Source organism: Crinia signifera, chromosome 5 (assembly GCF_055691185.1).
Source record: "Crinia signifera chromosome 5, ASM5569118v1, whole genome shotgun sequence".
Classification (NCBI taxonomy): Eukaryota; Metazoa; Chordata; class Amphibia; order Anura; family Myobatrachidae; genus Crinia; species Crinia signifera.
The window spans coordinates 198,508,368-198,536,203 of NC_139221.1; the positions used below are offsets into that span (position 1 = coordinate 198,508,368).

Sequence of the window (27,836 nt, forward strand, 5' to 3'; positions counted from 1 at the left end):
GAAAAGGGGAGGGTAGGAGTGAGTTGCGCTGCTGTATATAAATATTGTACACTAGCTGACTGTACAAGGATGAATGCAGGACACACTGTAGCTTTTTTATATAAATTTTATATCTAGAAAAAACACATAAATTTACAACAAGTAAAAACAATAATGAATATAAAATAAAGCATATGAATGTACTGAAAGTTGGGATCCCAAAACAGCTATTTTAGTTTAAATAACTTCACAGCAGAATAGAATAATGAGCTCAATAAATGTAAAGTGGCTTGGAGTTGGCAATAATCTGCAGGTACTTGTTGCAGCAAAAGAATATATATATAGGAGATATCATATATGTCCGGTTCATTCGGGACTGGTCAGTCGGATATATATAAGATTTTCAAGCAATTGTTTAGGCAGTCAATTATATTTTATGCTCACCAAATTAGTAGTAGGTGCTTAATGCTGGTAGACCCAGTTGGTGGAGTTAGGGAGCCCCTCAGATGGAAATGGCTGTTCTCCTCTGCAGCACGCCAGTGAGGTGACCCCGCGGTGTGGGGTGCAAACACCGTTCGATCTACGGCAACACGGAGTAGTTTGGAGGGTAGTATGCCGTCCTGCAATCTGGTAGTCTCTGCGCAGTGTAGTTGGACCGTACACAGCTGATGGCCGGCGGCTCAGGGTGAGGTGAGCCGCACTTCAGCTGGGGAAGCACAGTCAGCGGTGAGCCCAGGGGAGGACGGCAGCGGAATGCACGCTCAAGTGGGACCGGAGGAACGGAGCTTGATTCAGCTTGAGACGGCTAAGTGCCGTTTGATGTATGCACAAGATTTGTGCTGCTGGCTGGGGAGCACGCGAGGCGGCTATTTGCCGGTGATGTTGTGCGGCTAGCGCTTCCTCCGTGAAGTTCTTGCTGTGATATGGCTGATTGGAACACCTTCTCAGGTACCAGGTAGTAGCTTGTCAACGCGTTTCGTCCCCTGTTGTATGCTGGGAACTTTTTCAAGACAGATAGCTGTGTTCTTAGGGTGTACTCCCTTTATAGGTGTGTGATTTACTTCAGGTGTTAAATTAATCAATCAATTGGTCAGTTCATTCAGTTTACGTTTGCTCTATATTCCTAAAGCATACAAACTAACATTTAAATGCATACAGTGTGTCCAACAGCATTAAATAAAAGTATATAGAATATATAAAAAAGACATGTAAGTATAAAAAAGAGGGAATAGTCTTACATATTAGCAAATGGGAGGAAAAAAGAGAATCTCTCTTTCAGGGACAAACTTGAATAGATCAATTAGTTGTTTATCAATTAATTTGTTAGAAAGCTGGTAACATTTAGTGTTATCGCGTCAATTTAGACCTTTGTCTGAAAACCTTATCATGCGATAGTGTGTTAAATTTTCATTTTATATCTAGTAGTCGCATAGAAAACAGATATTAAGAAACATTAGTTCGACTGAATTAGCATATAGATAAACTTGTAAGTCTATAAGCAATAAATACAGAGATGTATTAGAGAGAATATAAATAAATATTTTCATATATTTATATATAGGAGAGACTAGGAAGCAAAAATCATATTTATAAATAAGTATAAAGTATAAAAAATGGAAAAGTATAAATGTAAAAATAAATATAAAAAGAAGAGAAAAAAAGAGAAAAAAAGAGAGAGAAATTAAAAGGAGGATTTCCTTATATACAATATACTTATAAGTAAATATACATAAATAATATATTATATTGCATGTCTCCGCATCCGATAATCGGGTGGAAGCATATAGAGATATAATAGTGTTATCATTATAGTGGCGGGATTTAGATTATATTTATTTTATTTTATTTATTCTGCAACTGTATATTGATTTGTCCATATTCTAGCCCAAAGGATGTAATAGGCATAAATTTAATGGACAATTCTCTGTTCAAAGTAGTAAGCTATATAGTGTAGATTTATAGCGCATAAAAATACATAGATATTAATAACAAATTATTCTATAAACAATAATTTTTCACATGAAGGGACACATTTACCCCTATAAATTTAGTTTTTATTATTGGTACTAACCTTCTAGACAATAATAGAGATAAAATAACAATTATGAAGTCCTGTGATTTTATATGAATAGGAAAAACATTTTATTTTGCTTATTTTCATTTTTAGTTATTAATTAGTTCCAAATATCATAGAATAATTCATTATATTGTTTTATTAAGTGATTCATGGTGACTGCATGAAAATAGAAGTTCTACATATGTTATTACAAAAGATGACACAAGTAATCAAATTATTTGGAGCAAAGATATAGAAATCCAGAGTACATAAAGGAGGTTTTGTATATATATGTAATATAATTTATTAAAAATTATATTTAAGCAGTGTTTTATTAAATAGTTAGTATTTCTTTATATAATCAAATGTAGATTCCAAAGGGATGTTAATATAAGTTGATTCAGGCATTCATCTATTAACCTAATTTATTTGTAAAGTTAACTATGTTTCAGTTATATGTGTAAAATTCTCAGGGGAAGGAGAGAGAGGGGTCTGCAAACCCGGGATGTCACAGTAAACTGCGCATGCCGGGTAGACCACTGTCGCTCCATCCCATGAGAGTTTAGAAAAATTGTAAGTATATGTATATGCAAAAAGGATTATTTATTTATATCAGTCCAGACAGGTAAAGTCCAGGGCTTCATTAAGTCCTTGTGGATTCAAGGTCTCTAATTTAAAAATCCATGCTGATTCGGCCAAGCAAAGTTTTCTGAACCTATCACCTCCTCTTTTAGTGTTCAGAATTTGTTCGATCCCTGTCACTGTAAGTCCACTAGGGTCACCTCCATGTTTAGTCAAAAAATGACGCGGGATGCTATGATTATGCAGTTTTTTAAGGATGTTGTTCCTGTGTTCCCTAAATCTGCTTTTTAGGCTCCTAGTAGTACGACCCACGTACTGGAGTTTACAGGGACACTCCAGCACGTAAACACAGTAGACTGTTTCGCAATTAATAAATTGTTTTATTGGATAAGTTTGTTTGTTTTGGGTTGAAGTTATTAATTTCTTTTTATTAGACATATATTGACAAGTTAGGCAAATATTTTTATTACATTTAAAATTGCCCGATGGTTTGGGGGGGATCCAAGTGGACTTTTCGTGGTGGTTCAGTGGTGGTAGTAGGCTTGGGGATATAAAATCCTTAAGATTCCTATTCCTTCTGAAGGTGATTTTGGGTTTGGTTAAGACTCCCTGTAGGACTTTGTCATGGGATAATAGTTTGAAGTTTTCTAATACAATTTTCTTAATTTGTTGTGATTTGTTATTAAATTTTGAGATGAATGCAATTGAGTTGGTATTTGAATTATCATTTTTGGTTTGGTTTTTAGGTTCCAGTAAGTTAATTCTTTTAACTTTATCTACATTCTCCAATGCTTCCTTTAGTAATTTGTCAGGGTAACCCCTTCTCTTGAAGTTCTTAATCATTATTTCAGATTGTAGTTTGTAGTCAGTGTCTAGTGAACAATTTCGACGGATTCTTAACAGTTGGTTTTTGGGGATATTATTTATCCAGGGCTTATAATGTCCACTATTATAGTGGAGGTAATTATTGGTTCCAACCGGTTTAATATAGTTTGCAGAAGTTAGAAGGCCATTAGAGGTGGAGAATGTGATATCCAGGAAGTTAACAGACGTGTAACTAAAAGTGTGTGTGAATTTTAAATTAAAAGTGTTAAGATTTAAAAAATTAACGAAATCTTGTGCCAAATCGTGTCCACCTTCCCAAATAATAAACAGATCGTCAATGAAACGGCCATAGAGGACCAGATTCTCTCTATATGGACCGCCCCATATAAGTTGTTCTTCTAGGCGGCCCACATAGAGGTTCGCGAAACTCGGCGCAAATCTGGTCCCCATGGCCGTCCCAAGGCGCTGTAAAAAATAGTGATCTTCAAAAATAAAATAATTGTGAGTGAGAATAAAGTGAATAGAATCTAAAATAAATTGCCTCTTAACTGGTGTAATCTCAGTGTCCAAATCTAAATAGTGACTAACTGCACCCACACCCTTATCGTGCGGTATATTCGTGTATCCAGAGAAGAATCACAATTTCTTTTTCCTTATCACCCTGTCACTCCTACTTTTTACTTTTTACCCAAAATTCACAAAGACCTCACTTCACCCCCAGGTAGACCCATTATTTCTGGTGTAGGATCCCTCACTTCTAATTTATCACATTTTGTAGATTCTCACTTACAAAAATTCGTTATTGCACTTTCTTCGCACATTAAGGACACAACGCACATTTTAAACAAAACTTTAGATTTATCCTGGAACAGGGGTTGGGGTTTTCTAACCCTTGATGTCCAGGCACTATACACGAATATACCGCACGATAAGGGTGTGGGTGCAGTTAGTCACTATTTAGATTTGGACACTGAGATTACACCAGTTAAGAGGCAATTTATTTTAGATTCTATTCACTTTATTCTCACTCACAATTATTTTATTTTTGAAGATCACTATTTTTTACAGCGCCTTGGGACGGCCATGGGGACCAGATTTGCGCCGAGTTTCGCGAACCTCTATGTGGGCCGCCTAGAAGAACAACTTATATGGGGCGGTCCATATAGAGAGAATCTGGTCCTCTATGGCCGTTTCATTGACGATCTGTTTATTATTTGGGAAGGTGGACACGATTTGGCACAAGATTTCGTTAATTTTTTAAATCTTAACACTTTTAATTTAAAATTCACACACACTTTTAGTTACACGTCTGTTAACTTCCTGGATATCACATTCTCCACCTCTAATGGCCTTCTAACTTCTGCAAACTATATTAAACCGGTTGGAACCAATAATTACCTCCACTATAATAGTGGACATTATAAGCCCTGGATAAATAATATCCCCAAAAACCAACTGTTAAGAATCCGTCGAAATTGTTCACTAGACACTGACTACAAACTACAATCTGAAATAATGATTAAGAACTTCAAGAGAAGGGGTTACCCTGACAAATTACTAAAGGAAGCATTGGAGAATGTAGATAAAGTTAAAAGAATTAACTTACTGGAACCTAAAAACCAAACCAAAAATGATAATTCAAATACCAACTCAATTGCATTCATCTCAAAATTTAATAACAAATCACAACAAATTAAGAAAATTGTATTAGAAAACTTCAAACTATTATCCCATGACAAAGTCCTACAGGGAGTCTTAACCAAACCCAAAATCACCTTCAGAAGGAATAGGAATCTTAAGGATTTTATATCCCCAAGCCTACTACCACCACTGAACCACCACGAAAAGTCCACTTGGATCCCCCCCAAACCATCGGGCAATTTTAAATGTAATAAAAATATTTGCCTAACTTGTCAATATATGTCTAATAAAAAGAAATTAATAACTTCAACCCAAAACAAACAAACTTATCCAATAAAACAATTTATTAATTGCGAAACAGTCTACTGTGTTTACGTGCTGGAGTGTCCCTGTAAACTCCAGTACGTGGGTCGTACTACTAGGAGCCTAAAAAGCAGATTTAGGGAACACAGGAACAACATCCTTAAAAAACTGCATAATCATAGCATCCCGCGTCATTTTTTGACTAAACATGGAGGTGACCCTAGTGGACTTACAGTGACAGGGATCGAACAAATTCTGAACACTAAAAGAGGAGGTGATAGGTTCAGAAAACTTTGCTTGGCCGAATCAGCATGGATTTTTAAATTAGAGACCTTGAATCCACAAGGACTTAATGAAGCCCTGGACTTTACCTGTCTGGACTGATATAAATAAATAATCCTTTTTGCATATACATATACTTACAATTTTTCTAAACTCTCATGGGATGGAGCGACAGTGGTCTACCCGGCATGCGCAGTTTACTGTGACATCCCGGGTTTGCAGACCCCTCTCTCTCCTTCCCCTGAGAATTTTACACATATAACTGAAACATAGTTAACTTTACAAATAAATTAGGTTAATAGATGAATGCCTGAATCAACTTATATTAACATCCCTTTGGAATCTACATTTGATTATATAAAGAAATACTAACTATTTAATAAAACACTGCTTAAATATAATTTTTAATAAATTATATTACATATATATACAAAACCTCCTTTATGTACTCTGGATTTCTATATCTTTGCTCCAAATAATTTGATTACTTGTGTCATCTTTTGTAATAACATATGTAGAACTTCTATTTTCATGCAGTCACCATGAATCACTTAATAAAACAATATAATGAATTATTCTATGATATTTGGAACTAATTAATAACTAAAAATGAAAATAAGCAAAATAAAATGTTTTTCCTATTCATATAAAATCACAGGACTTCATAATTGTTATTTTATCTCTATTATTGTCTAGAAGGTTAGTACCAATAATAAAAACTAAATTTATAGGGGTAAATGTGTCCCTTCATGTGAAAAATTATTGTTTATAGAATAATTTGTTATTAATATCTATGTATTTTTATGCGCTATAAATCTACACTATATAGCTTACTACTTTGAACAGAGAATTGTCCATTAAATTTATGCCTATTACATCCTTTGGGCTAGAATATGGACAAATCAATATACAGTTGCAGAATAAATAAAATAAAATAAATATAATCTAAATCCCGCCACTATAATGATAACACTATTATATCTCTATATGCTTCCACCCGATTATCGGATGCGGAGACATGCAATATAATATATTATTTATGTATATTTACTTATAAGTATATTGTATATAAGGAAATCCTCCTTTTAATTTCTCTCTCTTTTTTTCTCTTTTTTTCTCTTCTTTTTATATTTATTTTTACATTTATACTTTTCCATTTTTTATACTTTATACTTATTTATAAATATGATTTTTGCTTCCTAGTCTCTCCTATATATAAATATATGAAAATATTTATTTATATTCTCTCTAATACATCTCTGTATTTATTGCTTATAGACTTACAAGTTTATCTATATGCTAATTCAGTCGAACTAATGTTTCTTAATATCTGTTTTCTATGCGACTACTAGATATAAAATGAAAATTTAACACACTATCGCATGATAAGGTTTTCAGACAAAGGTCTAAATTGACGCGATAACACTAAATGTTACCAGCTTTCTAACAAATTAATTGATAAACAACTAATTGATCTATTCAAGTTTGTCCCTGAAAGAGAGATTCTCTTTTTTCCTCCCATTTGCTAATATGTAAGACTATTCCCTCTTTTTTATACTTACATGTCTTTTTTATATATTCTATATACTTTTATTTAATGCTGTTGGACACACTGTATGCATTTAAATGTTAGTTTGTATGCTTTAGGAATATAGAGCAAACGTAAACTGAATGAACTGACCAATTGATTGATTAATTTAACACCTGAAGTAAATCACACACCTATAAAGGGAGTACACCCTAAGAACACAGCTATCTGTCTTGAAAAAGTTCCCAGCATACAACAGGGGACGAAACGCGTTGACAAGCTACTACCTGGTACCTGAGAAGGTGTTCCAATCAGCCATATCACAGCAAGAACTTCACGGAGGAAGCGCTAGCCGCACAACATCACCGGCAAATAGCCGCCTCGCGTGCTCCCCAGCCAGCAGCACAAATCTTGTGCATACATCAAACGGCACTTAGCCGTCTCAAGCTGAATCAAGCTCCGTTCCTCCGGTCCCACTTGAGCGTGCATTCCGCTGCCGTCCTCCCCTGGGCTCACCGCTGACTGTGCTTCCCCAGCTGAAGTGCGGCTCACCTCACCCTGAGCCGCCGGCCATCAGCTGTGTACGGTCCAACTACACTGCGCAGAGACTACCAGATTGCAGGACGGCATACTACCCTCCAAACTACTCCGTGTTGCCGTAGATCGAACGGTGTTTGCACCCCACACCGCGGGGTCACCTCACTGGCGTGCTGCCGAGGAGAACAGCCATTTCCATCTGAGGGGCTCCCTAACTCCACCAACTGGGTCTACCAGCATTAAGCACCTACTACTAATTTGGTGAGCATAAAATATAATTGACTGCCTAAACAATTGCTTGAAAATCTTATATATATCCGACTGACCAGTCCCGAATGAACCGGACATATATGATATCTCCTATATATATATTCTTTTGCTGCAACAAGTACCTGCAGATTATTGCCAACTCCAAGCCACTTTACATTTATTGAGCTCATTATTCTATTCTGCTGTGAAGTTATTTAAACTAAAATAGCTGTTTTGGGATCCCAACTTTCAGTACATTCATATGCTTTATTCTATATTCATTATTGTTTTTACTTGTTGTAAATTTATGTGTTTTTTCTAGATATAAAATTTATATAAAAAAGCTACAGTGTGTCCTGCATTCATCCTTGTACAGTCAGCTAGTGTACAATATTTATATACAGCAGCGCAACTCACTCCTACCCTCCCCTTTTCCGTAAATACTGGCTGCTTTATTTTTACACTGCAATATAGATCTCACTTTTAAATAAAACACCACCCAAATCTAATTCTCTCTGCACAAGTTACATCTGCCCCACCTGCAGTGCACATGGTTTTGTCCATCTAAGAAGGAATTTGTCAGACAGAGTGAACTAGAATAAGGCCCATAATCAGTCTTTGTGGACAGCACTCCAATTATTCTTCCAAAAATGGGTGCTTTCTGACCTAGAATTCCATGAGCAAATGGAATTCGCCGTTCGCCGAGAATGGGACGCGCATGCATGCTTGTGCGCCTCATTGTCAGCAATGGGAACGCGCGTATCCATATACTGTATATATATATATATATATATATATATATATATATATATATATATATATATATATATATATATTGTACTATATACCATATTTTATATGTTAGATGTTACACATCATGAGTTTTCTTTTCTACTGTAGAAATATGTTGAATATGCCCTCATGCCGTCAACATCTGATGTTACAGGGTTAAATCATAACTTTAGCAAAGAATCTCGACCGAGGTTGATTAGGAGCGCTTGGCACCAGCTGTTACCCCAATAACTAAGCAGCTGCTGAAAAGGGAGTAGTCAGCTCCCTCATGAAAATACACAAAAACAAACAGATAAGCAGCGCTGTACAATTAGAAATATTAATAACAGGTGAACCCAGTGTTGGCTGAAATAGCTGTAACAATTTTAATAAAGGCACATATAAATAAAATGATGTCACTCCAATTGGAATGAAAAAAGATTCAATATACAATAATTAAAAACAAGGTGTGGTGGAATATCAACGGTGGTATAATATAACCTGCTCTGGAACGGGTGTAAGTCCTTGGGAATACAGTCCTGGGGTGAACCGATTTAGGGTTTCTTTGGGAAGCCGCTGGAGGTTTTATGAGTCCGTTTGAATTAGGGTGATAGTCGCCCACGCTTGGAGTCACCTCGACGATGGATGCGGATAAGAGCAAAGTGTCCCAATATGTTGTTTTTCTCCCAGGCTTTTTTAATCCTCAGGTCCAGAGTGTTAGGCAGGTAGCAAAGTCCCACAGACAAATTCTAAGAATTCCACACAGCACCACAGCACCTACGCGTTTCGCTGACCTCTGTCAGCTTTATCAAGGTGTCTTAATGAATGTGCCTTGGGGGTATATATACCCTGAACATCCTGTTAGCTTAATTAGCATATATAATTGGTTCACTTGGAAATACAATACATAATAAAATAAAGACATACTCGGAGACAGATACAGATATCCTGTATAATATATACATAAATAAAGTGCAAAAAATATATTCTAAAACCATAATTAGAGGGTTACAAGATCTGTTGTTTATATCCTGGTCTTTCACTTCCGGGTTGTTACCAGGTCGATTTAGTCGATTTATGTTTAAACATACCATTCTTTTGGGGAATCTATATTATTATTTTGCTTTGGAATGAAGTAAACTATGACTAAATCGACCTGGTAACAACCCGGAAGTGAAAGACCAGGATATAAACAACAGATCTTGTAACCCTCTAATTATGGTTTTAGAATATATTTTTTGCACTTTATTTATGTATATATTATACAGGATATCTGTATCTGTCTCCGAGTATGTCTTTATTTTATTATGTATTGTATTTCCAAGTGAACCAATTATATATGCTAATTAAGCTAACAGGATGTTCAGGGTATATATACCCCCAAGGCACATTCATTAAGACACCTTGATAAAGCTGACAGAGGTCAGCGAAACGCGTAGGTGCTGTGGTGCTGTGTGGAATTCTTAGAATTTGTCTGTGGGACTTTGCTACCTGCCTAACACTCTGGACCTGAGGATTAAAAAAGCCTGGGAGAAAAACAACATATTGGGACACTTTGCTCTTATCCGCATCCATCGTCGAGGTGACTCCAAGCGTGGGCGACTATCACCCTAATTCAAACGGACTCATAAAACCTCCAGCGGCTTCCCAAAGAAACCCTAAATCGGTTCACCCCAGGACTGTATTCCCAAGGACTTACACCCGTTCCAGAGCAGGTTATATTATACCACCGTTGATATTCCACCACACCTTGTTTTTAATTATTGTATATTGAATCTTTTTTCATTACAATTGGAGTGACATCATTTTATTTATATGTGCCTTTTTTAAAATTGTTACAGCTATTTCAGCCAACACTGGGTTCACCTGTTATTAATATTTCTAATTGTACAGCGCTGCTTATCTGTTTGTTTTTGTGTACATCATAACTTTACTCATTGTGCCATGCTGCATTGTGATAATTACTACATCCACAAATTACCTATGGAAAAAGTAAATGTGGACAATGTATCTGTAGTGGCATCCCTTGTTCTCTTTCTTGTCCCTGAGTCTCCTTTGGAAGACCGATTCTGTGAAGCTTTATTAGACGAGCAAGTGCTAGCAGATGGAATGGACTCCTTTGTGTTCCACAAAAATTTTATTCTGTCATTGTGATCTAAAAGGAAGCAGATAGAACTTTAGTAAGCTCAAGTACATGCATATCTACTAGAGATGTGCAGGTTCAGATTTAATTGGTTCTTATTGCCAAATTATCAAAAGTTCAAATTTTTCCAATTGGTTATCAGCTGTCACATGTTTTGGATAGCCAATAAGATTCTGCTGTGAGAACTGAGTAAATCCAGGTAAAACCGAACCTGCACATCTCTAATATCTACATATCATACATCACAGATAAGTTCAATAAACAATGGTTATTAGACAATAGAATATTATTTTTTTAAATATTTTTTCTCTGTGTAAATAGAATATTGGTCACATGAATATTAAAACACTCACATTAAATCTATATAACTTTCACTAACAAGCAGATTACACCATTTTCAGTTCATTCTGTACTTTCTCTACGTAAAATGAAGCCTTTATACATTCACATAACTGCACAGCATGTAATCACAAACTGAATATTTATTACACCCCAGCTTTTTTGCAAATGGAGGAGTCACCTTAAACCTAAAATGCAGGTTTTCATAAGGGGAAAGTCAAAACTACATTTACCTTGCAAAATATGCAATGTAGTATTTCAAACATTCAAGTTTTGTAGTGGAATGAAAGCTATTTATCGATAATAAAGATATATACACAGTTGAGTCACATTTTTATGACCACCAACTAATAGCCAGAGTAACCACTGTGTGGACAGCAGCTTGACAGGCTGGGAGTGACCCAGTAAGGAGCTGGTAGTACCAGGTATCTGGTGCCATGCTGAGTGCAGTGCATCCTACAGCAAAAAAATAAAAATAAAAAAATTCCCCAGACCATAACGCTGCCACCAAGAGCTTGTGTTCTTCCAGCAATGGTTGCAGGGTGTTTTTTCTCCGATGCTTCTCGCCTGATATTCCAACCAGCCATCCATTAGATGAAGCAGAAAACGTAACAAATCAGAGAAGGCAACCCTCCATCAATAAGTGGAAGTCTAATTCTGATACTGCCGTGCAAATTAAAGCCTTTTCTGCCAAGTCAACTTCATTAGCATAGGCGCTGTTATCATCCGTTTGCTGCAGATCAGTGAGCTGCTTCAGTGTAGAGCAGGGCTGGGCAATTACGGCCCTCCAGATGTTGATGAACTACACATTCCAGGATGCTTTGCATTAGTTTTGGTATGTGGCCATGCTGAAACTGATGCAAGGGCATGCTGGGATGTGTAGTTCATCAACATCTGGAGGGCCGCAATTGCCCAGCCCTGGTGTAGAGTGTCAGTCAGCCCTCACACACCTTTGCAGCTCACATTCACCTCTCACATGAAATGGAACGTGGTACTCTGCAGTTTTCAAATCGATTTTATATATATGGTACTTGTTTCCTAGCACGGCCACACCGATCATGATCTTGGGCTTCGCAGGTAAAAAATCGCGTCGGTCGCATCGCATGCGGGCTAAAAAATCGCATGCGATGCGACGCCCGCGATTTCCCATAGGGAACAATGTTATATGCCTCAATTTACCCAAATCATCATAGGGAACAATGTTAAATGGGCCAGAAACCCCCCAAAACAACCCTGAACAGTGAAATGGCCCCCCCAAATTAGTTAACGCCACCCCACGATCAACGTGAACCCGAAGCGTGGCGAGCGCAGCGAGCCCGCGAGGGGCGGCGGTACGCGTCCTCCGACCTTTTCATACCCCCACTATCCACGTCGGCGTGGAGTTGAGAACAGAATAGTGTGGCGAGCGCAGCGAGCCACCGAGCCCGAAGCGTGGCGAGCGTCGCGAGGGGTCGCGGATACCTGTGAAGTCTGCGAATGGACGCGTTTACCTGTGAAGGTATCCGCGTACCCTCGCCACGCTTCGGGCTCGCCACACTATTCTATTCTCAACTCCACGCCGACGTGGATAGTGGGGGTATGAAAAGGTCGGAGGACGCGTACCGCTGCGCTCGCCACGCTTCGGGTTCACGTTGATCGTGGGGTGGCGTTAACTAATTTGGGGGGGCCATTTCACTGTTCAGAGGTGTTTTTGGGGGTTTCTGGCCCATTTAACATTGTTCCCTATGATGATTTGGATAAATTGAGGCATTTAACATTGTTCCCTATGGGAAATCGCGGGCATCGCGTCAGGACCATTTAAGCCTTTTTTAGCCGCCTGCGATGCGACCGACGCGATTTTGACTTTTTTCAATGCATTTCAATGGGAAATTACGGCCATCGCGTCGGTCGCATCGCAGGCCACTAAAAATTACCCGCGATGCCCGCGATTGTGGCCGTGCTAGGAAACAAGTACCATATATATATATATATATATATATATATATATATATATACACACACACACACACACACAGTCGAATAAGAAACATCACTCCAGGACTTGCAAAACAATGAAAACTTTAGTGGTTGTCAGTCAACCAGTGTTTGACCGACAACCACTAAAGTTTTCATTGTGTTGCAAGTCCTGGAGTGATGTTTCGTATTCCACTGTATGTCTATTTGGGAAGTTCTCCCATGGAACGGGCACCCAGGCAGGCATCTGAACGCTGTCCTGGCAGCTGGGCAGTAGAACCCCAATAAAGAAGAATCAGGTGACAACCATCTTAAACAACGTTTCAGTCGTATTAGACAACTATTTTTCAAGTCATACTTGAAAAAAGTTGTCTAATACAACTGAAACGTTGTCTAAGATGGTTGTCACCTGATTCGTTTTTATTGTGGTTCCGAGTGCCGCACCATTGCTGCTATCTACAAATCCCTCTTGTGAAGGCACCAGACAAAGGACTTTTTAGTTTTAAGGAGTGCCGGAGCCCGTCATATACTTGGTCCTTGATATTATGTCCTCTAGTATAGCACGACATTGGCCGAACTGTTTTTAAACAGGGCAATGCACTATCAGATTTTATTATCGGCAAAAGGGCTCTAGTGGCTCTCTGGACAATTGGACTGGAGCTTGTGAATGGTTGTTTCCATTGGATTAAATTCTTGTTGGAGCGCTCCTTGGCTGTTAAGAGCACTTGACGTGGTATAGCAGGGGTGGCCAACCGGTCAGAGGTAAAGAGCCGAAAAATATCAGTCGTCAAGCCAAAATCATGCGCGCGCCAAAAAGGGGCGTGATCGGGGGAGTGGTCAGGGGCGTGGTCATATGACACAAGGAGAGTGGCCACATGACAAAACTTTATGCCCCCAGTGCCAGATATGCCCCCCACAGTGCCAAACATCATATGCCCCCCACAGTGCCAAACATCATATGCCCCCCACAGTGCCAAACATCATATGCCCCCCACAGTGCCAAACATCATATGCCCCCCACAGTGCCAAACATCACATGCCCCTCAAAGTTCCAAACATATGCCCCCACAGTGCCAAACATCATATGCCCCCACAGTGCCAAACATATGCCCCCACAGTTAGGAAGCTGGGCCCTCCAGCACAGGTGTTGCCCACAGTGCAACACCTATGCTGGAGGGCCCAGCTTCCTAACTAAAGGGCCCACCTAGAGGGCCAGGAGGGCCCAACAAACAAATGAGCCACGGGCCAAGAGGGCCCGACTAATGCGCACACAGGCCAGAAGGGCCTGAATTTGCCCACGGGCCTAGTGCCCGACACCCGGTGGTCTAGGGTGGATGGAGGGTAGGAGGCCAAAGGCCCCTACCTGGTGTTGGGAGAGGCCGCTGGGGGGAGCTTCGTCAGCTCTTTTGCTTCCCACCCCCGCTGGCCTCTCCGGGAGCCATCTTCTTTTTTCTTGCAGAAGGCGCCGGAGATCTTCTGTCTTGATCCCGGCGTCTCCTGGCCTCTTCAGCGGCGCCGGAACTCTTCTCCCCGCCGCCGTCTTCTGCGCCATCCTCCGGCGGCTTCTCGTGTCTTCAGGAGCGCTCCTGCGCTCCGCCGGCGTGGAGAAGACTTTTCGCCCTCCCGCTGGCGTCTGATGTCAGACGCCGGGGGCAGGGCGGAAACGGCGCGGCGAGCGCTGATTGGCTCGCCGCGGCCGTTTCCTATTGGCCGCCGATGCGGCGTTTTGAATTTGGCAGCCAAATTGGCGCCAAATTCAAAACCCCGCTTTGCAGACGGGATGGGAGCCGCAATTTAGCCGCTGTGGTATAGGAAAGACTTCTTTTTGTTGTTGGACCAAGTGGTCCATACGGACATAAAGGGGTTTGACAAAATGGACACTGTTGGTACCCCGTTCCTGTGTAAACCTCCTGGATGCTGTCGGTGCCTCAGTTGCAGAACATGCAAAAATCTAGTAACGTGCCGATCCTTCAAAAACCCACATTCAGATGTCATTATCCCCATCAAGCAGGTCCTGACGTGCCAGATGACACGTGATCTACCTCCTCTTTTGCCCGTGCCAGTTGTTTTATGTGGGCAAGACCATACGTACCATAAGGGAGAGAATGGCATTACATCGGTCATCGATTAATATAGCCATACGCTCCAGGAAAGCTGATCAACCAGTGGTTAGACACTGTCTAGAGGTGGGCCACCAGTTGCTGACAATAAATTCATCCTGATTGACCACATCCCCCCTTTCGCCGTGGTGGCGACAGAGATGGGGCTTTCTTGAAACTAGAGTCCAAGTGGATTCATAAATTACAAATTGTGAGACCCCCTAGGACTTAACTGGAGCATTCTTTATTAAATTCCACAGTAATATTGTGCATATCAGTATTATCCAGTGAGCATCTCTACTGTCAGTATGTTAGTTGCATCATCGGCCAGGCTAGATATTTTTCATGTATTTATAACAGTACTGTCTTATTTACCGTTTATTTACCAATTGACATGTCTTATCTGTGGTCTCTGATTACAGTGTTGTTTACCGCTGATGGGGTCTGACTGGCGGCTGGGGACGGCGTCTCTGGTCCGATGCGTCTCCTAGCAACGGATTTACAGAGGAAGCTGTCAGCACTATACTCGGCTTACTTCCGGGGGCTGGGCAAGGGCGCACCCGGACTGCCGGACAGACTCGCGCGGGATGGTGAGTATATATTGTGTGTTACAGTTCTTATACCACACATCTTACCTTGAGGAAAATGCCTATGCACATTGAAACGTTGGTATTTCAGATGTGTGTGTGTGTGTGTGTGTGTGTGTGTGTGTGTGTGTGTGTGTGTGTATATATATATATATATATATGGGATGCGGTCATCTATTAGAATGAACTTAGGTCTAGTCATTAGGTCTACCCCACCTAATCAAAAAAACAGTGAAAAACCCATGTCGACCTTATGACCAGTCGACCTTCCTCATGTCGACCTTTATGCAAATTCGACCTTAAGTCATGTCGACCTTGGCCCATGTCGACCTTAAGTCAGGTCGACCTTCCTGCCAGTCGACCTAGTGGGGTAGACCTAATGACTGTAGACCTAAGTTCATTCTGACAGATGTACCGATTCCATATATATATATATATATATATATATATATATATATATATATATATATATATATATATATATTTGTTTAACCTAATAAAACTTGCATACAGGTTGAGTATCCCTTATCCAAAAATCTGCTATCCAAATTATTTTTTGCTAAAAGCACTACTGGGGACATCTGTAACAGCATTACCTAGCACATGATATGTAACTGGCACTTACAGTTGTCTTCAAAATTATTCAACCCCCACTGAAATTGAATGTTTTGGCCAGTTTGACATTGATTTTGATCATTCAGTCATCTTGCTTACATTTACATGAAAGAGGCACTTGTAGGTCAGAGAAATATAAACTTAAGTTTATAATGAAATAACCACAAATGTCTTTTCTGTGCTCACATCATTATTAGTTTTTATTCAACCCCCAAGTGACATTCAATCTTAGTACTTAGTACAACATCCTTTTACAGTTATAACAGCTTTTAAATGTGAAGCATAGCTTGACACAAGTGTCTTGCAGCGATCTACGGGTATCTTCGCCCATTCTTCATGGGCAAAAGCCTCCAGTTCAGTCAAATTCTTAGGCTTGCGCACTGCAACTGCTTTCTTTAAGTCCCACCAGAGGTTCTCAATCGGATTTAAATCTGGTGACTGCGATGGCCACTCCAAAATGTTCCAGCCTTTCCTCTGCAACCATGCTCTAGTGGACTTGGAGGTATGCTTGGGATCATTGTCCTGTTGAAAGGTCCAACGTCTCCCAAGCCTCAGGTTGTGACGGACTGCATCACATTTTCATCCAATATCTCCTGGTACTGAAGAGAATTCATGGTACCTTATACACGCTGAAGCTTCCCTGTACCTGCAGAAGCAAAACAGCCCCAAAGCATAATTGACCCTCCGCCATGCTTCACAGTAGGCAAGGTGTTCTTTTCGTCATATGCCTTGTTCTTCCTCCTCCAAACAGAGCGTTGATCCATGGGCCCAAACAGTTCTAATTTTGTTTCATCAGTCCACAGAACACTATCCCACAACTTTTGTGGTTTGCCCACATGACTTTTGGCATACTGCAGTCGACTCTTCTTATTCTTGGGAGACAGCAAGGGGGTGCGCCTGGGGGTTCTGGCATGGAGACCTTCATTACGCAGTGTGCGCCTTATTGTCTGAGCTGAAACTTCTATACCCACATCTGACAAATCTTTTTTCAGTTCCTCAGCAGTCACACGGGGACTTTTATCCACTCTACGCTTCAGGTAGCGCACAGCAGTCGAAGTCAGGATCTTCTTTCTTCCACGACCAGGTAGCATTTCAATAGTGCCCTTTGCCTTGAATTTGCGAATGATGCTTCCTATGGTGTCTCTTGGTATGTTTAACTTCTTTGCAATCTTCTTATAGCCATTGCCCTTCCTGTGAAGACAAATCACCTCTTCTCTTGTCTTCCTGGACCATTCTCTTGACTTCACCATGTTTGTAACCACACCAGTAAATGTCTAGAAGGAGCTGAGTATCACAGTCATTTTAAAGCTGCCTAATTGGTGCTTATTATGCTTGATTGGTGCTCGGTGACATCCACAGGTGTTTTCAATACCTGATTGAAAACACCAGAATTAACCTCTCTTCTTCAGAGTGGTAGTCTTTAAGGGGTTGAATAATTGTGGCAATGAAGAAACCACAAAATACACATTTACTACTGTGTTATATAAACAATTGATGTCATTTTAGTTGCATTTGGTTCTTTAAAACGTCCTTGTAGGATTTCATTCTGAATACAATTCCAAATGTACACTATAGTCCCTAAACCCCTTTACAGCATTGGGGGTTGAATAATTTTGAACACAACTGCAATATGTGCAAGAAAATGATTGCTTGGCATTTAAATTCAGAATCTGAAATAGTACACAAACCATGTTTTAAAACCTTGTTTTATGCACAAATAAAATATATTTGTTTGTATTTCATGTGTTTATACAAGATAAATGCAAGATACCTCATGATACATCATTGAAAAACAAAAATATTCTAAAATACTAAATAATCTGTTATCCAAATTTCTTCTGGTCCCGAGCATTTTGGATAAGGATACCCAACAGAAAAATCAAGTATAATACAGTGTGTTTCATATTTCATACATCTAAACATCTTAAAATACCTGAATAGCTGCTCTCTTTGCTTTCACGATGTTTACCACGGTCATGTTTACCACGGTCATGTTTACATGGATAATCCTTCTACAAAGAGTAGTGTAGAAAAAAAAATGGTTAAAAATTAATCATTGTACTATTTTCTAAAAAGATAAATGCCCATACACTTAAAATGATTTGTAAGATAGTCAGAAAATCTTTGTTTGGGCCCAAGAATGTTACATACATATGCAGTGATCGCAAATACACGCTATATCGCTTACTTTACCCTAAATTTCTGACTGGGGACAAACAAACTGAGTGGGTCCCCAGCGACGCACTCTGATGCAGCCAGTCCTGTGGAGCTGTCATGCGTCCAACCGGGAACCAGCAGAAAAGCAGCAGCTGAACGGGAACCAGCGAAGGAGGAGCAACCAGCAGGGAACCAGCGGCTGTCCTGAAAACAGCTGAGAAGCAGCAGCTATCTGGGAACCATTAGAGGAGCAGCAAGCTGCAGGGAACCGCCAGAGGAATAGCAAGCAGCGGGGAACTGCCAAATGCGCAGCGTGCTGCCTGTGGACAGCAAAAGGAGCAGCAGCCTTCTGAGGGCCAGGAGCGGAGCAGAACAGTATCTGCCTATGGACCAACAAAAGAGCATTGTCCTATCTGGGGACCAGGAGAGCCACAGATGCTGGTGAGAATGACACATGGGCTCCTCTCCCCACCCTCCCCTCTCACCCAGTCTCTTCACTCCATGTCTACTCATCCCCGCTCACCCCCATCACCTCAGGCCCTCTCACTTCTCATTGCCTCACCCCCTCTCGCCCCACATCAGCTTACTCCCCGTTGCCTCAACCCATCTTGCTCCCTGTCACTTCACACCTTCTTGACCCCCGTTCCATGAAGCTCTCTTACCATGTCCACACCTTTCTCTCCCTCTCTTTTTCGCTCTCTTTCCCCGACACCCTCTTTGTCTCTTACACCACTCTTTCTTCTGTCACCCTCAAGCTGTGTACACACGTTTTCGATTCGATTTTGCCTATAGAAGCAAAATCGAATCCACATCGAATGGTTTTTAGGATACTTTCAATCTGCATTTGATTTGATGCATGCTCCCGTTTTCTCAAAATCGAAAAGAAAAATAGACTGTAGGAATCTCGAATTTGATCCAGTAAATCGAATGAGTACATTGTGTCTACACTGTGAAATCGAATCGAATGCAAAAGTACAGATCTAATGCTAAATTGAATGGGAAAATCTAATGACCGATCTAATAGAAAATCGAATCTAAAGCAAAACGAAGTGTGTGTACACAGCTTTAGGGCGGTTTCACACACACCGGCTCCTGCCGGCGGCGAAAACCCGCACGGACAGAAAGCCGTGCAGCACACAGTAGTTTATCATGGATGGGATGGCCACAGACCGGCAGCCGTCCCTTCCAATGGCGGGATCCGGCTGCAACCGGACGGCCGGGCCGTGGCCGTCCCGTGTGGATGGACACAATAGTGTCCAGTCACAACTGGCCGTGCGGGATTTCGACGTCCGGCAGGAGCCGGACCGTGTGAAATAGCCCTAAGGGGCATTGTAGTGACAGTAGCGGGGTGGGGTATCTTAAAAGCATAATTTGTGATTGGACTCAATAGGACCCCAACTTTATAATGTGAGGGGTCAGTGACCTCAATTAGTGTTTATGTCTAATCTTAGGATGATTGACTAATTTATATATAGTTACAGCTGAACTAAGCCTCAAAAAGTGATAAAGCGGAGAGTGGTAAAATACTTACCAATCAGCTAACTGCCATGTTATAGACTGTAAACAAATATAAGGAAGGTGGAGTGCTGAGAGTAAATTGGATCAATAAAGTATCAGTAATCATAAAATTTTCTTAAAACAAGTCTGCATTAAGCATATAACAATAAATGTGTGGTATCCCGGACGGCTCCCCGACAGTCGGGATTCCGATAGTCAGTACTCCGATGTCGGAATCCTGACTGCTCAGCGTGGTGAGCGCAATGAAGCCCCTCACGGGCACGGTGGCGAGCTGCGCTCGCCACCTATTTTATTCTCCCTCTATGGGGGTTGTGGACCCCCACGAGGGAGCAGTCGGGATTCCGACATCGGAGTACTGACTATCGGAATCCCGACTGTCGGGGAGCCGTCCGGCACCCAACAATAAAATTATATTGATTATTAACAAGTGTGCTAATGTTAATAACTGTATGCAATTTGAGCAAATGAAGCAATTAGAGGCTGTATACTTAAATAAATGAGGAGTCCTGCTTGTTCCTGTGAGAATCAATGACTCACTTTCCTACTGGGTATCTTTGGAGAAACAATTTGAGGGAGTCCATAAACCTTGTCGGATCTTAAAATGCGCAGGAGGGTGAATGCTATCCTCAGGTAATAGAGGTGTCCTCACGATGTGTGCGGTATTTTTAATCCTCAGTAAGCAGGTGGTGGTGTCCCAAAAAGATGATAAAGTGCAGGGTAATTCCAAACTGGAGCCCAGGGGTGAGCATTATGAGTTGAATGAAAGCAGGGAGTCCATTACAACCTCTAAAATCAAAGTGCTGCCATAACTCAACTCATAACGCTTACCCCTGGGCTCCAGTTTGGAATTACCCTGCGCATTATCATCTTTTTGGGACACCACCACCTGCTTACTGAGGATTACAAATACCTCACACATCATGAGGACACCTCTATTACCAGAGGATAGCATTCACCCTCCAGCGCTATTTAGTATCCGGCAAGGTTTATGGACACCCTCAAATTGTTTCTCCAAAGATACCCAGTAGGAAAGTGAGTCATTGATTCTCACAGGAGCTACACAGGAACAAGCAGGACTCCTCATTTACTAAGTATACAGCCTCTAATTGCTTAATTTTCTCAAATTGCACACACTTATTAACATTAGTACACCCGTTAATAATTGCTATAATTTTATTGTTATATGCTTAATGCATACTTGTTTTAATAAAATGTTATGATTGCCGTGATACTTAATTGATCCAATTTACTCTCAGCGCTCCACCTTTCTTATATTTGTTTAAACCTATTTTAGGGGATTTGACATCCCCCTGTGGAAGCCGCTTGGCAATAAAACCCTAGTGGGTGCCTGTTTTATTTATACGGCCACCAGGCTCAAATATATTTATGTTCTAGATTGTACTTGAAAAATGACAGGAGTTAATTGGCTGGTAGTTTATCACTCTCCACTTTATCACTTTTTAAAGCTTCGTACATCTGGCTCAGTCAAATACACATAAATTCTACAACAATCTAAAATATGGGACACAGTTTCCAAATGCAAAGAAATTCTCTATTTGTTAATGCCAATTCTCCATCACTTGAGAAAGAGGGATGACAAATGCAGCATTTTTAATATAGGCATATAAATGTATCTAGCCACCAGTTAGCAATCTGGATACATATATATGTGTTAATATCACGTTAACGCACCAGCACATTAACTGCGTTTAAAATTTTTAATACGGTAGGAAGGGGGAAGACTCGCTGCGGCAGCAGGGAGCGGGAAACAGGGCTGGCGGGCAAGCATAGAACCCACTATGGCAACAAGTATGTAATCCCACCTGGCAATGAGATTTTAGGGAAGCGGCACTTATGTGTCTATCAGTGCGATTAATCGCAGTTAAATCGCAAAAATTTCATGCGATTAGAAATTGTAATCGTTGCCCACCACTAATTACACTATATATATATATATATATATATATATATATATATATATATATATATATATATACACACACATAAATACATATCTGGCCTTTTCTCTCTTATACTCCTACAACAAATACACGCTGCCTCTCCTGCCAACAGTCAGAGGGTAATGACACAGTGTGCTATGAGCATGGGTTAGTGGGAGTTGGCAGGTGCACATAGGGAGTGTGGCCATAGGCAGAACAGTATACCTATTGGTACTCTCTATTTCTAATGAAGCTTTGTCAATATTGCTCCCTTGAACAACACATTTTTAAAGTTGATATTTCAATACATTTTATAATATCAAAGAAGTAGGTGCTTATATTGGATAATAAACATCAACCAGACTATTTCCTAATTCAGAAGGAAATATGTTGTTTATCTAGGTGCCATGTGCCAAAACATGGAGTACACAGCAATAAAAATAATTATTTTTTATCAAAAACAAAATGAGGAAACAAAATGAGGAAAAAAAAACACGTACATATCCTTTTGTAGTTCTCTGACAATATACATTCGCTGCTGCTTCCAATTCCATTGCAACATTATTTGCCAATGCTTCCTCTTCTGGGGATTCAATCACAAATTGTTCCTGTAGATGAAAAGCAAAATTGAGAACTATCTTATTAGCGGGAATTAAATTCCTCGGGAACTAACCCGATGCACCATTACCGAACGGCACCTAGCTTCCACAGATATCACAAGTTTTCCCTCACACTCCATATAAAGGTGCAGTGTGCACTGCCGAGCACAGCAGCTCGCACAGAATTAAATTCCCCTCATTGGTCTTTTTTTTACCACAATGAGCATTATTCAATGCTGCTGGAGAGGGGGCTCCCTTGAAGAAAAAAAAAGCCATCCTCGCCGTCAAACCCCCTTGCAGTATTTAATGTAAGGGCCGAATCCTCGCCGCAAGAGGCCGGCTAGGATCCCCTTAAACAGCAAGGTTCTCCGCAAATGCAGCGAGTCCGCCGCATTTTGTGGCAATCCTCGCCATTTTAATGGGCACACTCACGGCTACCACCAATCCGCCTGGGGAACAGGCAAGGAGGCAAAAGGTGAGTGAACCAGATGGCGAGCTATCAGCACTTCTATGTGCTGATAGCTCGCACTCAGGGCACTGAATACCACTCAATATGTTGTTGTCAATTATCTACCATATTCCATGTTCTAGTTAACTCCACATTAATGTACACTAAACACTTTAGACAATTTTTATTACTTTTTTCCGCCCTAAAATTAAAGTACAGCATTGAATTATAGTAGCTCACATTTAAAAAAGAAACTACTTAATATGAAAATGTGTTGCATTTCTTTTATCTTACCATATATTTCAAAATGTCCTCTCTCTGAGCTTCAATGAGCTTGGAGAAAAATCAAAAAAAAAAAAAAAATCAAACATTACCAACACAGTTTAAAAGTTATAAAAGCTGTATAATCAAACAATTTCGTTATTTTTTATGCTTCTTCTATTTATTGAAGGAATAAATAAATCAAATTAAACCATACATTTAGGTCAGTAATTGTCATATTAGACTAGTCATATCTATGTACACTGCTGAAAAAAATAAAGGGAAAACTAACAGAACACATCCTAGATCTGAATGATTGAAATATTATTATTAAATACTTTGTTGTTTACATAATTGAATGGGCTGACAACAAAATCACACAAAAATTATCAATATATATCAAACTTATTACCCCATGGAGGTCTGTATTTGGAGTCAGGCTGATCCAACTTTGATGTAATGTCCTTTAAACAAGTCAAAATGCGGCTCAGTAGTGTGTGTGGCCTCCACGTACCCTAGAACACCTGGGCATGCTCCTGAGGAGGTGGCAGATGGTCTCCTGAGGGATCTCCTCCCAGACCTGGACTAAAGCATCCGCCAACTTCTGGACAGTCTGTGGTGCAACGTGGCGTTGGTGGATGGAGCGAGAAATGATGTCCCAGACGTGCTCAATTGGATTCAGGTCTGTGGAACGGGCAGGCCAGTCCATAGCATCAATGCCTTTGTCTTGCAGGAACTGCTGACACACTCCAGCCACATGAGATCTAGCACGGTCTTGCATTAGGAGGATCCAAGGGCCAACCGCACCCACATATGGTGCCTTATTCTAGTTCACTCTTTCTGACAAAATCCTTCTTAGATGGACAAAACCATGTGCACTGCAGGGGGGGGGGGGGGGGGGGGAGATGTAAAATGTGCAGAGAGAATTAGATTTGGGTGAGTTATTTTGTATCTGGGTAAATACTGGCTGCTTTATTTTTACACTGCAACATAGATCTCACTTTGAAGTAAAACCCCACCCAAATCTAATTCTCTCTGCACATTTTACATCTCCCCCTGCAGTGCACATGGTTTTGTCCATCTAAGAAGGATTTTGTCAGAAAGAGTTTACTAGAATAAGGCCCATGGTCTCTCACAAGGGGTCTGAGGATCTCATCTCGGTACCTAATGGCTACCTCTGGCGAGCACATGGAGGGCTGTGTGGCCCCCCAAGGAAATGCCAACCCACACCATTACTGACCCACTGCCAAACCGGTCATGCTGGTGGAGGTCGCACAGGGCGCCAGTGGCGAATTTGCCAATCTTGGTGTTCTCTGGAAAATGCCAAATGTCCTGCACAGTGTTGTGCTGTAAGCACAACCCCCACCTGTGGACGTCGGGCCCTCATACCACCCTCATGGAGTCTGTTTCTGACCATTTGAGTAGACACGTGCACATTTGTGGCCTGCTGGAGGTCATTTTGCAGGGCTCTGGCAGTGCTCCTCCTGTTCATCCTTGCACAAAGGCGGAGGTAGTGGTCCTGCTGCTCGGTTGTTGCCCTCCTGCGGCATCCTCCACGTCTCCTGCTGTACTGGCCTGTCTCCTGGTAGCACCTCCATTCTCTGGACACTACGCTGACAGACGGATTCAGTATGAAATCCCGGCGGTCGGGATCCCGGCGTTCAAAATCCCGACCGCCGAAATCCCGACAGGGGGGGGACGTGGATCGCCCCCCCCCCTTGCGGGCTCACTGCGCTCGCCACGCAGCGGGCCCGGTGCCTCGCTACGCTCGCCACGCTAATTTATTCTCCCTCCAGGGGTGTCGTGGGCACCCACGGGGGGAGAAAGTGTCGGGATTTCGGCGTCGGGATTCTGAACGCCGGGATCCCGACCGCCGGGATTTTAACTGCATCCCTGACAGACACAGCAAACCTTTTTGCCACAGCTCGAATTGATGTGCCATCCTGGATGAGCTGAACTATCTGAGCCACTTGTGTGGGTTGGAGACGCGGTCTCATGTAGCACTAGAGTGAAAGCACTGCCAACTTTTAAAAGTGACCAAAACATCAGACAGAAAGCATAGGAGCTGAGAAGTGGTCTGTGGTCACCACCTGCAGAACAACTCCTTTATTGGGGGTGTCTTGCTAATTGCCTATAATTTCCACCTGTTGTCTATTCCATTTGCACAACAGCATGTGAAATTGATTGTCACTCAGTTTTTCTAGTTTGATTTCACAGAAGTGTGAATGACTTGGAGTTACATTGTGTTGTTTAGGTGTTCCCTTTATTTTTTTGAGCAATGTATATTTCCCCAAAGCCACAGATCTCCTGCTTACTAATCTGGCTCTTTCCTACTACTGTACAGCAGAAATTTTGTTATGCTAAGAGCAACCTTAAACTACTAAAGTGACAGACAAAAACCTACCTTGCTGTTGTCGTCAGATCTAAAAAAAAAGAAAAAAAGTTAAAAGTTAATATTAGGTAAAAAAAGAAATAATTTTAAACTCGTGTATGATAAAAAAAATGCTCCAGCCAATCAGCTTCTAACTTTTGACTTTTTTGGAAAATGACTGTTTGGCTGGAAATAGTTTCGTGCTTGGAACACTGTGCTCAATGATGGTAGTTCCCTGGTCCCCTGTGGCTGCAATATGTTGGGATGCTCGATCCCAAGAGAAACAGAAACGTGCAAAAAATAAATAGAGCTGCGCTGGGGATATAGGTTAAATAAACCAATCTGATTAATCAATAAGCAGATATCATGTATACATCAATAAAACTATACTACTATAAACAACATAAAATAATAATATATAAGCAGAATCTATTAAAAGCTGTTTGTGGAACAAGTTTTGTATATTTGGACTGCAGTACAACTAATACAAAACAGCTAACAGCTATTGGGGGGTATTCAATCCCGGCTGCTATTTGCAACAGGGGAAATAGTGGTGACCGATTTCGGCCACGAATTGTCACGATCGTTGGCAGATATCAGCAATACACGGCAGTTTACGCAGACACATCCCCTTTTCAAGGACAGGACATTGAATCGCGCCTGGCGATGTGCGATCAAACAAAACAAAAACGGGCCAGGGGCCGTCAGGGCGGAACGACAGTCATGACCCGGGATTGAAGACCCTGGGAACTCCAATATAGAGCAAATCAAACCATCTTGCCTCTATGCTTTACTAACCTCATTGGACATTATACCACCACTAACAAAATGTTAATTAACCCCTTCCCTGGCACTCTGAGAATTCTCCAGGCTATGCTCCAGTGCCCAGACTGGCAAACTAAGAAAATTCAGAATGTATCGTCAACTGGATGATGTAGGGAGGTGTCTCATTATATCTCTATACCCTCCGAAGATGTAATTTTGGGGTTATGGATGATACTTCTATATTTACTGATCCTATGACCACCTGCTGCAGTCCTGAATACTACATACTTCTATTCCGACCTATACAAAATCGGGACTGATTGGTGAATTACCCCTGTGAGTGCTGTAGGTGCCATGTTTCGTCTACAATCTTCTCATATCATTGACTAAGTTCTGCTCCTGGACATCTATTTATCTATTAGTCCTCATATGAATAATAATCCTTATAGGAAGATTGCCTTACTTCATCAGGGGACTGAAAACTGTCAAGACTAGTGACTCCTTTCAGCTTTGAGTGAGGATTCTGTTCATCTATACCTTTATTATTTTCCCTATTGGTTATTAGGGAATAATATTATTATTTTTTATTTTTGGTTTCATACTGTCTTTGTGGCTCTGTCAAAAAAATGTTTTTGCCTAATATATATGTCGCCTATTTGACTAGACGTAAAGAGGCAGTGTTCGTATGCTTTAACTTTGTGGCACTGAGGGCTTATCCCTTTTGAAATTTTTCATGTACACGTTCAAATGCTTATTTCTCAAACTGCTGCGATATCCTGAATTGAATGGACCTACTTTAATATGCCCTTTGACTGCAGGAAGGCTGGTCCTAAACTAGCTAAGAATATCCTGTTTTTTGCCCCTGCTAACTATCCTTTTAATATCATTTGATCTGTTAGGGAGGAGGAGGGGGGGCGGGGGAGAGAATTAGATAAGTTAGTATCCTTAGTTGGGTGGGTTAAGATGTTCGGGATCCAGGTATACCTAGGTTGGGGTTAGGTCATACAGGGGTTTATTCTAGTTCATTCTTTCTGACAAAATCCTTTTTAGATGGACAAAACCATGTGCACTGCAGGGGGGGCAGATGTAACATGTGCAGAGAGAATTAGATTTGGGTGAGTTATTTTGTTTCTGTGCAGGGAAAATACTGACTGCATGATTTTACACTTCAATATAGATCTCACTTTGAAGAAAAACCCCACCCAAATCTAATTCTCTCTGCACAAGTTACATCTGCCCCACCCGCAGTGCACATGGTTTTGTCCATCTAAGAAGGATTTTGTCAGAA

At 40.9% G+C, this 27,836-nt stretch overlaps 1 protein-coding gene across 2 annotated transcripts in view; it reads right to left on the bottom strand.

Annotated features, from left to right (window-relative positions):
* Nucleotides 1-27,836, bottom strand: part of LOC146080769 (uncharacterized) — a 95,626-nt gene that overhangs the window by 16,553 nt on the left and 51,237 nt on the right. For both annotated transcript variants that reach the window (XM_083188416.1, XM_083188415.1), the window contains exons 10-14: nt 25,817-25,835; nt 23,446-23,484; nt 22,605-22,712; nt 18,423-18,501; nt 10,735-10,908 (exon numbers count right to left, since the gene is read on the bottom strand). In XM_083188416.1, coding sequence (XP_083044542.1) covers nt 10,735-10,908; nt 18,423-18,501; nt 22,605-22,712; nt 23,446-23,484; nt 25,817-25,835 — 419 coding nt within the window. The remainder of the gene's footprint in view (nt 1-10,734; nt 10,909-18,422; nt 18,502-22,604; nt 22,713-23,445; nt 23,485-25,816; nt 25,836-27,836) is intronic.